The sequence below is a fragment of the Dermacentor andersoni genome, chromosome 1, assembly GCF_023375885.2.
Source record: "Dermacentor andersoni chromosome 1, qqDerAnde1_hic_scaffold, whole genome shotgun sequence".
Lineage (NCBI taxonomy): Eukaryota > Metazoa > Arthropoda > Arachnida > Ixodida > Ixodidae > Dermacentor > Dermacentor andersoni.
Genome location: NC_092814.1, coordinates 214,607,500 through 214,621,935, shown reverse-complemented (window position 1 = coordinate 214,621,935; position 14,436 = coordinate 214,607,500). Strand labels below are relative to the sequence as shown.

Genomic DNA, 14,436 nt, shown 5'->3' with positions numbered 1-14,436 from the left:
CACACCTTCATTGTTTGTTAGGAACAACTCGATGCGGCTTACTATAAAACTTACTCGCTTTCTCATTAGCATGCCTTCTAAGCAGCTCTTGATTACAACTGCGTGGAAAGGGGTAGCTGGCGCTGCTTTCTACTCCTATATTTGGGATGAATACCCACGTATGCCAGTCTTTGTGCATGCTCAGGTGTGTGTTTTTCAATTTCTGAGGCAGGAGTGTGAAGACGGCCTTACGAAAAGTACGGGATGCGATCAAGGAAGTGAACTGCAAGAGCTCTCGCAAGACCTCTTGGCTCCTTGCGCACTCTGGGAGGTAGGACAAAATACACCAAAAAGAAATATTTTATAATAGTAGGAGTGAGCGACACAGTAAACTCTTAATTTGCTGATTAAGGTTGTATTACAATATCAAACTGCGTGCACCAACTGTCTGAAGCAAGACAGCCACTGCACTTTGCAGTGACGTGGTAGCACAGAACTATGCCCAGCGTTCAAAATTCGTATCAATTCATATCACATTCAATTCGTAAATTCATATCCCCTTGCGAATATCACCTCATTGCGAAAATTGTAAACTAAAGTGGACCAAAACCAAAATCTTTGCATGTTTTGGATGTTATTTCAGTAAATTTCTGCAGTTTATTGGCATTGAGATAATTTTAGTGTAATGTGCAGCTCTGGGACAATCTAGAAAAATACTTGCAATAAACAGACAAATCAATAGTAGTATTGCTAGGAAAAAAATCTTCAATTTGGTAAAAATTTCTCAGAATTTGGGACTCCTAAGGAACTTTTTCTGAGCGAAGTTGCCAACAAGCACCTTTATATAGTGAAGACTAATATTTGTAGGCGCTGTAGGCGAAATTGTGAAATGTTAGGCACTCAAAGAACTTTCATATTGATTTTCCTGCGGAACCATGTTTTCTGTACTTGAGCAAACTTTGAAAGCATGTCACGTGGCATAGCTTTATCGGTAGGAATATCTTGGAAAATCACTCCAAGCAAGGTAGTAAATAGCCATGATCTTTTAAAGCAAAATTTGAGATGGTCGAGCGAAAGATCTGGGACACATGGCATGGAATGACCCATATATAACGCACGATTTCACACAAAAGAGTTACCAGGATATTCAATTTAATCTGCTGTAGGCTAATGCTGTGCAGATTAAAAAACCGAAACTGCCGAAAAAGTAAAGGTGTAAAGAATACCGCATTTCAGGTGCCATTCTCACCTTATTAGAGAAAGTCCAAGCTTATTGCATGCGAAGGGGTGCTCACCCCTACCCGACGGAGGGCATGGTGCGGTGAGGGAACTGATGGAAGCTGGTGGCGCTTCTCACGTACCTGACATTGGGTTCTCAGTTTTGCGTGGGTCATCGTATGAGATGGGATGTGCGTAATCTCGCATTGTGTAATCAAGGTTCTTAATACATTACATGGAGAGTTTGCTGGGACTGCACTAATCTGTCTTAAAACTTGGAACATCGCAAAATCTGGAGACCGTTAACTGGGGTTCCACTGTACTATGTATACATGTGCTATTAAATATAAGCTTGAAGGGCCCCTCGCCAGGCCCCATAGCAAATTTTTGTTGTACACTGGAAGCTGTTACGTGCACTCTAGGGAGCGTTCTGCATCAAAAATTTTGCAAATCGGCTCATTAATAGTCGAGATAGAAATATTTCAGTGCCACGAACCCATGATTTCAGGAGGCGAGCTCCACTGCTGAGTGAGACACTCTCTCCACTCGCCCCGTCTAGCCTCCAAGCGAAATTCCTTCCCTGCGTTCTCCCATACCAGACCTCGAGGATCGCGTGACGCATTCGTCACGGGCCCCGCCTTCATTTTTTTTCTCCTCGCTTCTTTTGCGGCGCAGCACTGACGGCCTCGTGCACAAGATGCTGCGAGTGTCTTGTTTCCTGCAGCGCACAATTTTGTGCGATGTGCACAAGGACACATGACTAGCGGTATAATTCAGTGCTACATGAATACTGAGGCAGACACAAGCAGATCGTGGAGCAAGATCGCGCACTGGAACACAGTAGAAAATGGCAGTTTCAGTACCTGTGCACGTGACTGCACGACCGTGGGAACAAGCAGACGAAGCGGAAGTACATTTCTTTTGCTTCGGTGCGAAGTAAAGCAAAAGAACATGTAAACATTCTGTCTGTGTGTTTTATTATTTCTCTAAACTTCAATTCGTCAATTCAAGCAACAGATCACACAAATAACAGATGTTGCCTTGAATAATTCTTGAAGTCGTGTCACCACTAGCGACGTCACACTGCGGACAGGAGTACGTAGGTGCAGGGACACGAGTATGTCACCATCCGGCTTGGAGAGCGGTTGCTGCGAGGGAAAGGGAAAATGGCGTTCGACTGTGCGTAGCGATGTAATACTTCGCAAACACGATCCTTAGCGTGCATTGTATGCTCTGTGCTTGTCAGCTCAAAATCGCCATACCTGGAGAGGGGCCTTTTTGGAGTGACATACATACTTAAGTGAGAGTAACTCTAGTGCTGCGAGCATTCAGACATCATGGGAATGACGGTTTACATGGTATTTGTCTTATCTTTGTGCTTGTGGCTTCAGACATTCTTACCATGCTTTATCTGCCTTTATTGGCCTAAATTTTGAAGCAATACTATTTGTCTAAATGAAGAAGGCAATGAAAATCTGCGCACATGCATAATCACTACGAATTGTGGCTTTTATAACTCATTATTTGTTTAAAATTTATCAGTTCACAAAGTCGCGAAGCTGCTTTAAGACACAAGAAAAATATTAGGCAAATTTATGTATCAAGCACCCATTCCTATGCTGACTGAATTGCCATGCTTTCAGCTCCCATAGACGCTAGCACCAGAGTTCCCTCTAGTAATTTTTGTAAGAAGCTCCATAGAGTTTCATACAATAATTACTAGAGGGAACTCTGGTGCTAGTGTCTACAGGAGCTGCAATAGGAGCGGTTGTCCCAGCATGGGAATTATGGGAAGTACATGGATTTGCCTAAACTTTGTATTTTTTACTTTAAACACCTTTGTGACTTTGTAAACTAGTCATTTTCAACAATATACTGCGTAATAAATAATGAAATAAAACCCATTAAAATTGTCTGACTGCGGGATTCGAACACAGGAACTCTAGAACAGAAGCCTGATATTGAAACCATTAAGCCACGGATGCATGTAACGACAAGCGAGTGCAACACTGTTATGAATTTATCGCGGGCATGCCAGTGCCTTGAGACGTTTGAGACATTTCAATTTGGCCACCTGGACAAGCTCAATCGTTGCAATTAATAGCATTTGTGCGTCTTGGCGGCGTCTTCTGCACTTCGAAGAGTATAGATTGCGCTGAAATTTACGACAATAATATTTACATAGCATAATATACAAAGCCACAAGAACGTCTGAATCCACAAGCACGAAGATCAGACAAATCCATGTACTTCCCATCATTCCCATGGTGGTACAACGACTGCAGTGCCAGAGTTCCCTCTAGTAATTTTTGTATAAACTGTATGAGAAACTCTATGCTTCAAGTATTCCTGATGACGTATCATGGGAAGCCGTTGAGATCACTCACTTAAGTGACATCACTCACTGATTCTTTGTAGTACAGGCAGAGGTGAACTGGAAATGTGAGTAGTGGCATCACTGTGATCTCTAACACTACAAATGTTTAAAACTTAAGAAATCACATGTTTTATGCAGAATGCTTTAATATTTCTCTTGATAACCAGAAGGACCTGCCTAACCAATCGGCTGCATTTGTACATGGTCATCAAGATTGTTTCATCAAGATTGATCAAGAGACGGTGGAGAAATTTTTTTTTTCCTTTTGAATACAAACTGTACGAAAATCCATATTAGAACATATATCAGGGGTTTCTTTCCCTCACTGAGTTGCAGTGGTTCGATTTGAGTTGCTTAGGTTACGTTGCACTGCATATGTACGTATGTTAATACCCGCTGGCACCTGTGCAGGGCTGTCCTTCTACGTCTTTGAGCGTTTGAAAGCCTTTTGCCTGGAAGTGTTTCCCAACACCTGCGGCCGTCCGTACCCGGGTAACACAGGTGGTATTGTGCTTGTGGTTCCTGCCAAACTTCTGTGCGGGGGCTTTGCTGGTGCAATTGCACAGACTTTTTCGTGAGTATTCCTTTTAAGCTTTTATTTTGAGTATCATTCTCCTTGCAAATGTTCATTTCATTTACCGCTAATGCCCATTGAGGAATTGGGCCTTTTAGGAACCAATTTCTACAGTTGTAGTTAACCCATGCAAGTTAGGTTGAAGGCTTTTACATTGCAACATTTACTTGAGTATTGTCTCTGTTTTCACATTCAAATTTTACGGAAATCTGGTGTCTGTTGCCATTATTGGAGTAGAAGCCAAAAGAACATTTTTCCAGCAATTGTCCTGCAGTGGGATTCTAATCGGTCATTTGGAAAAGCCGTCATTGGTACAACAGCCGGTCGCAGTAACTACTTGTTTACAACTCTATTCTTCAGGCACCTTGTCATGTGTGGGCTGGTGTGTGTACACAACACATCTTAACGTATTTCACCTTTGACGGTGGTTCTAATAATAAATGCTGGCAGCAGAGTGTCCTGCCTGTTACGAGTGCTTGATGAAAGAACAATTTTTTTCTGCCGACTCCTTGGCCATGCCAAAAGACACACTGCAGTAATGTGTTGTGTATGCACAAAGAATGCCGATGTCTGGCTTGCATTATTATGCATTCAGTGGTGATATGGCACCACCGGAGCAAAGTATTGTCTGTGTCACATGCGTGTAATGTTAAATCTTATAAATAGCACTAGCTGTATCTTTCACTTCCAAGGTTGTAAGCAGCTGTGTCAAATTTTAGAAAAGACCAACAACCTTTTTGCTTCGTGCTTTAGTGGAGTGGAATTTCACCCTGCTTTTATCTACTGGCAGTGTTATCTTTTTTAATCTCTATAGTTCGTGCATACAATAATATTAATTGACAGTGAAATGATGGTGAGGGAGTCATGACTATGATTTACGGAATAAATTGTCATGCAAGATCAGCTGTACATAAGGCTTTTTAGTTGTACAGCTAAGAGAAAAAGTAGATGCGGTAATTGGATGTGCTTTTGTGGTCATGTTATTTGGTGTTGCTTAAATGTCCAGAAGGAACAGCTTGAGCAGTGAGTGATGATGATGACACACAGAAAAAGTATTCCTGATAAAGTTGTCCAGCACCTTGAAACACATTTACTTGTACAATCACAGACTGATGTTTTTGGACACTAAGGGGACTGCAGAGATGCTCAAATTATTTAATTTATTTATTTATTCATTCATTTTTAATTACCTACATTTCGCTTGAGGGCATTACAGTAGAAGGATTACAACAAGATTCTAACTGCGCCAAGTGAGACGGTGCTTTTCATCGAAGTGGTGCAGGTCCAAGGACATCGTTTGTGCAATGTAATACACAGTATGAATATTATGGCCCACTATAAAAAACAAACAAACAAAAGGTAACATACGAATGATAAAAAAAAAATTTGCAGATAATTTGTACATAAAAAACGCCACAAATAAAGTACAGAAATCTACTATGACAATAACTGCAGATGACACGAAGAAAGCTGAGCCGTGTGCCTTGAATGACTTAGACGAGTAAATTATTCCACCGATTTATGAAAAAAAAAGAAGAATTTTGATGAGCAGAAGTTCATGAAGCTATTGCTTTTATCTTTAGTGGGTGGTCATGGCATAGTGAGACATGTCTGAGTGTGAAGATCTTTGTAGATCGTGCTGCATTTTAAATGTATGTCCCGCAAGAAAGTCGATGGAAAGTGCATCATGTAGACAGGTCAGGCCAGTTAAGCTGCTTATTTATCTTGGTCACGCTGCTTGGGAGTCTGTATATTTCAATAGTACTAAATCGGACTGCAAGGTTCTGTATGGCTTCAACACTTTTTTTTCTAAGGATTGCTTATGCAGATCCTAAATTATGGATGCATATTCAAGTATTGGTCGAATGCTAGTTTGGTAAAGAACCTTTACTGCTTGAGGGGAATGTTTAAAATTCCTTTGATGAAATTCAAGGCCCAGCTGGCTTTTACCTCTTTTGTTACTGCGAGAAAATGTTAGTTTCTTATACGTCTAGGAAAAAATTATTTACCACAACAAATAATGTTCCACCACAGATTGCAGCATAGCATATTGTGCATAATAAAATGCTCTTTCTAAAAACATATCTTGCCAAACAAAAAAAATTTATTAGGTAAAACATTAAAATTCTAGAAAGCGCCATTTTTGCGGCCAGATTATAAAAACAATACAAAAAATATCTACAAGAACATTAATATCAAAAGAAATTCAGAATTTACATTTCAAAGATAACCCAGGAATAATGTCTGAAGAAATAAATGCTCAATGCATCACCATTCTTCGGATACAAAAAAGGAACTAAGACCAATCCAGAGTTCACGTAGTGGACTGTCCATTTCCACCGCTGCTGATTTGATGCAGCTGTACGAGCGAGGAGGAGACGAGCATCCCCAGCCAATCAACTGTGGCCAAAATGGGCAGTCCACTAGGTGGACTACTACAGAATACCTTCCCTGCGCAGTGACACCAGCAGCGCCCCTTGCCGGGATTTTGAGAGAGGCATTACCGAAACTCTTGGAAATTGGTTGAAAAAGCCAGGTCCACATGTTGGACATGCGGCGGACCTTCAGAAATACACTTTAGCTGAGTAAAATGACTCGGACTCCAAACAAAAGCTCACTATAGTAAAGTCAGTTAAGTACCGGTTAATGGCGGTTAATTATCACCGCTCATCACTGTCGAACGGCAAAGCCAGCAATGTAATTTAATTCATGACTTGCTGGGAGTCATTTGATTACAAAATTTTGGTGCTAGTGCGGTGTAATCGTAAGTGGCATGCTTTTCTCGAGCGCAGCAGAAGGTGACAGCCATGCCTCCTTTTGCTACAACATATGCACATTAGTTCGCAAAAAAGTCCATCAAAAATCGCAACATCGCCGGTGTGCAAAAATTTAAACTGATTTTGAAAGTGCAGTGCCTGTACTAACAACTGGATGACCTTAAGTGGATAATAAATGGCTCCAACATGTCGAAATCGGCGATCTAAAGTATCGATCACGGGTGATTGATTTGAGTAGGCATGGTAACGAAAGAGTTAAAGTTATAGAGTCTATGTGAGCATTCCATGTTAAGTCAAAAGAAAATGTTAAGCCTAAATACTTTGCCTGGTTTACTTCTGAAATACTCTGTTTATATAGTAAGTGGAGCTTATTGGTTTCAGTTTGAGCAAAAATGAACATGGTTCCATTTGACATATTTAGTGATATAAGCCACTTTTGACACCAGGGATGTACAGAATTTAAATCTGTTCGTAGCGCTACCCAGTCTGATTCGTGCTTAACATCCCTATATAATAGGCAATCGTCTGCGTAAAGCCCGATTTTAGAAGTTCTGTTTTCTCTAGTGTCATTAATGTAAATTAGAAATAAAAGTGAACCCAAAACGGATCCTTGTGGAACACCTAAGCATACTGAACGTGAACGGATTGATCACTGCTAACTACTTTTTGAATATAGCCTGTTAGACAATTATACAGCCACAAAAGAACATTAGTGAGCAAACCAAGGAATAACAGCTTGTGCAAAAGAAAAGGATGGGAGACCTTATCAAATGCCTTCTGAAAATCAAGTAGAGTACAGTCGATGTCAATACCTTTATTGAATGAGCAAAATATATCTCGGGCGAACTCTAATAATTGCGTCTGTCATGAATTGCGTCTATACACACTGTCTCCCGTCTAGAAACAGATGGGAGACAGTGTGTACATGATATAAAACAATTTATAACACAAAAATGAGTGAGCAAAATAACACACAAAGAATACTAAAAATATTTCTATAAACACCTGCTAAATTGCTATCCTTGCAGCTCGTGCACAACAAACCAACATCCAAGCAATAGTGCCTCAGTTCACAATAGGCTAAAGAATCTAAACTGTCGAACCATCACGATATGGCAGCCCCTCTCCGCTCGGAGACCCCAATGAATCCTGATCACATCACCAGAGCACAGCTGGCAATGTGTCTGCACCAGTCCATGCCCACGTCAGCAATGCCCACTCACCTGCCTTCGCCTTCTTTCTTCATCCTTTTTTGCACTTCACATGCTTCACGCATCAAATGTCCAAAAGGTGCTCCCAACTTTGTTTTGCCGGCTAGCAGCGTCATCTTCTTCACATATCCAAGCCTTTTTCGCACGTAAATTGCCAGGCGTTCATGAGAGCATCATGCATGAACATCTTGATCAAAATCCATGTTGGTATTCAACAAAAAATTTATTGTTTTCGAGGTGTCGGAATATGCTCATGTAAATTGTGTTTAAGAACATTGTGACACACTAGTTAAAGATATGGGCCTGTAATTAGTGTCACCCTATCCAAAGACCTGTTTTTACGGACTAGAACAATGTTGGCAGTTTTCCAATTGTTGAGAAGTTCATGTGACTTATTATACATTACTAACAAGTAATCGGAGATGATGTCAGCGCAAGATTTCAGGACAAAACTTGAAAAACAGTCTGGCCAGGGTGCCGAGTTACGTTTTATTTTTTGAAGCAAGTTAAGTACGCTGGTGCAGTCAACAGAGTCATGGAATTGTTAATGCAGTTTGGAAAGGCTGGGAGCTGATTGCTTGCAAAAGAGGTTCAAATTATCGGGGAGCTAAAAAAACTATTGTGATGGTGAAATTGTTTTTCTTTTCTAAGGCACCAGTAGTATGTAAAATTTATTTTTAGAATTTGGCCCAATGGGGGGGGGGTTATGTCTGTTTGAAATCGTTAAACCTCAATATAACAAACTTCAATATAACAAACTTCTTGATATAATGAAGTATTTAACTATTCATAACCTCTTGTCCATAGAACACCATGTATTTAGAACCTCAATATAATGAAGTGTGTTTGTATGCGATTCCAATATATCGAAATTTCACTGCCGCCACAAAGGAATGCCGAGACAATAAATGGAAACTTCCGCGGATGCAGTTGGTCAAACAATTGAATTCCAAGCGACTGTTTTCAAATGCACCTCTCAAATCGCACGCAGCGTGACAAGAGTGACTGCTGAAGTGGAGCCGCATCATGTTTCATTAAATCCCAGTGTGATAAGATCTATTGCTGTGGGTGTAAGTGAGTGTGCTAGGGTGAGACAAGAAAGATGGTGGCTTCACAAGTGCTGCCTTCCTGCGTGAGGAAAGAGAAAGAGGGGAGGAGAGCAAGCTCATGACGACAGGGTGGGGGGTAAGTTGGCACGCGCCTCGATTTTTTGGGGCGCGTCGCGGCCGTGGCTGCACACTGCTTTAAGCACGGCTGAGTGCATATGCAGCCGCACACCCCGCTTTAGAGGTAATATGCTGCGTCTGCAAAGAGACGCCGTGGCACCATGTAAGCTGTCTTACTGTGCTTTTAGTATTGGAAGTTGCATAATCTCGAGTTTCGGTGACCTGCTGGAGCGAGAGGCAGGCAAAGCATTCACTCCCCGCTGCCAGCGCTCTTCCTGATAGCGTTGTCCCAGTGCGGGTGACGCTATCAGCCTTGGGGGCAGAGTGCATGTGAAAGCGTGGCTGGCTTCGCTTAATTCATACCGCCGAGAAGATATAGTCGACGTACGTGGCATGAAACAGTATCATTCATCGCAGACTTCCAAATTTATCAAAATGAATTTTCTTATTCAAATTTGCTTTTTTTCGATTACCCTATAATTCAGAAAATTCTGCGGCCCCTTTTCGTGTAAGCAAAATCGATCAGCGACTGTACTTATTTGCATAAAAGGTCGGGTTTGAGTAGGATAAAATTTCTATATAACAAAGCAAATTGCCAATGTTACTGACTTCGTTATATTGAGGCTTAACTGTAATAGCTGCTTGAAATTTTGTCATGGTTCAGGATGAAATCCAGCTTTGCGCAGCTATGGTGGCATCGCTAAACTGGAAGCTGCATAGCCTTGCGGAGCAAGGTAGCACATGCTGTTCAGATGCCCCCATACCAGCATACATGGCCTACAGAATAATTGCTGTGCATGCTCAGAGGTTGCATGCATAGTGAGCTGTGTTTGTTCCCCCCCTGTTGCAAAGTGAGACTAATCATGTGTTCTTCCTTTGCTTCTATTTCTGTCTGCAGCTACCCTCTAGATGTTGCCCGTCGACAAATGCAGCTTAGCATGATGCACCCAGAAATGAATAAATACAGGTAAATGGATAACCACATTACTTGGAGAGACTGAACACCTTCTGCGTCCCACTCATAATGTAGCATCATTCCACCCAGCACTTAACATAAGGCCCATACCCTTGAATGTGAAATTAGCTGATTCAGTGTAACATTTATTGATGAATATCTCTGACCAGAAGCACTCCAGGATATTCCAACAAAGTGAAGTTCCTTTAAATACCATTGTCTTAATGTTTCAAATGTAACCATATATGTACGGTAATCATGATGGCAGAAAGGTTAATTTAGTAATTCTGTGTTAAGTACGGTATATATTTGATGGCTCTAATTGCATAGCACATAAACTGCCTGTGCAAGCAGATCTGGCATCACATCTTTATTAAATTTAGCATTAGTTTAACTTTGAAGACTTTGTATATGTAGCAAGTCTTTGGCTGTCAACATCTTTCTTTGGGGATCTCCCCAAAAAAGGTGTTGGCAGTCAAGAGACCATTTTTAATTCAAACCTTTGAGATTAGAGCAAGTGGCTTGTGAAATTCAGCCCTCATTCCGGAACCTTTTGCATTTGAAGAGATTGTGCTTCAGGTGTTTTTTCTGAGAAGGGGCCTGGTGTATGACATACTATGTAGGAAGTCACTTTTTCGACTATATCTTGCGGTTCCTTGGTCAGATATATTTTGTTCTTAGGCTGCCTGCAAGTTCATGGTCTCAATTTAGGTGAAAGATTGTTCTCTCTTTGGTGGACTCCAACATGTTTGCATCAATGTGTTTTTATTTTAAAATGAGGTAATATTCAAAGCTATCCATAACATGAGTATTAATGTGGGTCTGTGGACTGTATTCCTTGCATACAGTGGAGCATTTATGGCTGCCTCTAACTCGAGGCAGATGTGCATTTGGTCAATGCACACACTTGCTGCACGTTGAATTTCTGCCACTGTGTTTAAGCTCCAGATTCCTGGCTGGAGAGGGAGAGAGAAAAATTTTTTGAAAAACTTTATTTTGATCAACCATGGGGTAGGGGTAGCATCACCATGTTGGGTGGAGCCCTTATTCCAGGTCTCCAACAGAGGTGGCAGCACTTTTTGCTGTTGCAATCAGCTTTTGCTGGTCTGACAATGCCGATTAGGTCAACACCATCTTGTACTGCTCTTGCATTGCATTTTAGATTGGGGCGTTGTTGGGTCTCTTTGGCAGCTACCTGGAGGATGCTGGCAGAATTATGTGCTAGCAGTACATGTCTGCACGGAGGAACCACGTGCAAGGATGTTGTGCAGCATCTATATTACAGCAAAGCTGTTATTTCAGCTAGATGCACTGGAGTAAATTTACTCGAGCTGTTGATATAAATTCATTAGAAGAGCTAGTGCATTTGAATTTGAAGTGGATGTTGGACATTCATGGGCAAAGTTAGAAGTGTGTTGAGTAATCTGGTCAACTGTGAAAAATAGGCACCCAAGTTTTGTTCATTGTACTTTGGAGCTCTCCATAGGGCTTCATTTCATATGACTATGGGACTTATCAAGGTGAAACATGGCAGGAATCAAGTGTCTTGAGAAGCAATTGCAAAATTAGTGCTACATGTGGTTCTTTTAAATGCTTGCTGAGGGATAAAATGTTCTCAGAGTAGTACCATGCATTTTGAGAGAATGCTTTATAGGAACAAAGTTCATGTTGGAGAAAACATGCTGGAGAAATCCGCAGGCTCACCGAAAAAGCTAATTTATTTGAAATTCAGATGCACAATCTAAAAAATTTACAAGTGCACCAGTGTCCTCAATTTCAAGTTACATACATAGGCGGAGAATGAAATCAATTTTATCGCAACATCCCAGAGCCTTTATAATGCTTTTTCGAGCTATGAATCAACTTCGAGAATTGCTGCTGTAAGCAACTGGCTAAACATTTGTGCTAAAAAATTTGAACCCATATGTATATGGGTGACATTTTCCACTCAGAATCAACCACAGAAATACTGTAATTCATAAGGGTTAAGCTGTTGCATGTTCAACATTGCTGACACAAGAGTTGCGGTAAGTTGCAGGGGGCTGGTGGAGATGGTGCATGAGCACCGCAAAAAAGTTCTGCAGAAACTGGAAACATGTCTACATCTCTGTTGGTGAAATGCACACAGGCTGTAAGCAGGAGTGTGCCAGACCTTGCAGCCTTTTTGTCTTGAACTCTGCTTCACTGGAATTTAGGTTTGAATTTTTCAATATCGCACGAGTATTCATTATCTTTTCTCATTCTCATTCATAGCCTTGCTGCAATCGGGGTGCAGAAATTTTCGTTGTGCAGGAAAGCTGTCTTGAAGTATTTGTGGGTGTGTGAACAAGAGGCAATTGGCCATGCAGTTGTCCCGCCAACAATATAATTGTTGCAAAGGCATACACGTAGACAGTACCAATACGTGTCCTATAGATGACTGATGATGCCGTCTACGAGATGTATGACATGGCATGTCACTTTACTGAGCCCTCCACTGTCGTGGACTCCATGTAAAACCTTCAAGTCGGCTTTCCTGCACAGTAAATATTCCTTCCAGAACAACCCTTTTTATCGAAGTGGAGAAATGCATTTGAAGTTAAAATAGGCGATTTCAGGAATACACTGCCGCAAAAAGTACTTCAATGCGTTCAGCTGAAACGGAGTTATTGGCAATCAAACACTCCCTTCGCAGTGCTTCCGCTCCTTCTTCAATGCCTTGCACTGCGAAGGCTACAGTGCAGTAGGGTGTGCCCACAATGCTCTGCCTACTGAATGTCACCGTGGCACGCAGTTAAAATTTGATTTTGGATGTTAATGTAGACGTCAATACTTCGGACTTTGGCACCTACGACGCGCCAAACGTAAACCAACGTGGTTGTCCTCAGTGAGCCGCAGTGTAGCAGACCACAGCTACATGCAACCGTAGTGCGCAGCGTTTGCTTTGTGCACGACAGGGCTTGAGTACGTGCTTGCACTCATATGCTCGTCTGGCCGTGCTATGTGGTGCGGACTAGCTTTGTCCTTTACCAGCTTGACTGACGGATAGTTGCCACATAGCCACTTCAAACTTGTGCATGTTGAAGTGCTATCAATAGCTCAATACGAAGCAATCCAGGAGTGAGCGCACACTGGCAAGTGTGCTTGTGGTCTGACCTTAAGTTTCGTGTGGCTCGAGTCTAGTAGTGTGTTCAAAACAAGTCTAAATTAGCGAGACCCGACAGCTACGACACTGATAAGCAGGGTGGCCAAAGTTTAATTCCTATGCGGGCGGCCGAGCATGTGCAGAGGATAGTTGGCTCCTTCTGGAAGTACATAATTGTTATAAAAATTCAAAAGCATATTTTCGCTTACTTCAGCCTGTTTATTAAACTTCGTCAATATATACAGTAACTGTAAGAAAAAGCACACTGATCCAAGCACTTTTCTTGATTGACATTGGCCAATAGCAGCCACCTATTCGAATTTGCTATATTACAAAATAAGGTGCCCAGAAAAGAGTGAGAAGCACCTTGGTGAAGAACCTTGGTGAACAAAAAGGTTAAATAAAGAACCTGATTTCATGTGAATAAAATGAGACTAAACATTAAATCTTCAGATGTAAACATAAAATGGTGCAGATTTTTAAAATCAAACTGGAAATGTTTAACCCTTCCTCATCACAACACATTTATATTTGTATTCTCTTGCCTTCTTAGGTTTGTTTGTGTGTACATGTGCATACTGGTATAATCTACAGACTCAAAGGTTTCTGCTGCATACCATGCACCATTAAATCGTCGACATTGAACCACCTTTTCATTGCTAAGAGGTTTATTGAATTAGTGTGGGAGATTTGACTTTCACCAAGCCTCAACTGAAACGTCAACTGTTTCTGCGGCACGCAGCGCCATAATACTTTGCAGACACAATCATCAGTGTGTCATGTATATGCTATGTGTGGCTGTTTAAGATTACCAAACATGGTGAGGGGCCGTTTATAGCTTTTTACAATCGTTGCCGAGTGCCTCATAGTCTATTTCAAAAGCAAGAATTCAGGGTTCGCTCAGCCCAAGAGCCATTCGCTCTAAAATGTTGCAGCAATTCTGTATATGCACAAGATATCGTAAAATCTAAAGGTCATCTACAAGGCAAGTGTTAGGCTGCTTTTTGCTGCCCCAAATAAGCTGGGTAGCGTGTGCCAATAAATCAATCCAAAGA

General features: G+C 41.4%; 1 protein-coding gene across 1 annotated transcript in view; it reads left to right on the top strand.

Annotated features, from left to right (window-relative positions):
• LOC126548121 (solute carrier family 25 member 16-like) overlaps positions 1-14,436 on the top strand; it is a 42,334-nt gene that overhangs the window by 26,068 nt on the left and 1,830 nt on the right. The window contains exons 7-8 of the mRNA XM_050196236.3: positions 3,986-4,148; positions 10,201-10,269. Of these exons, the coding sequence (XP_050052193.1) occupies positions 3,986-4,148; positions 10,201-10,269 (232 nt within the window). The remainder of the gene's footprint in view (positions 1-3,985; positions 4,149-10,200; positions 10,270-14,436) is intronic.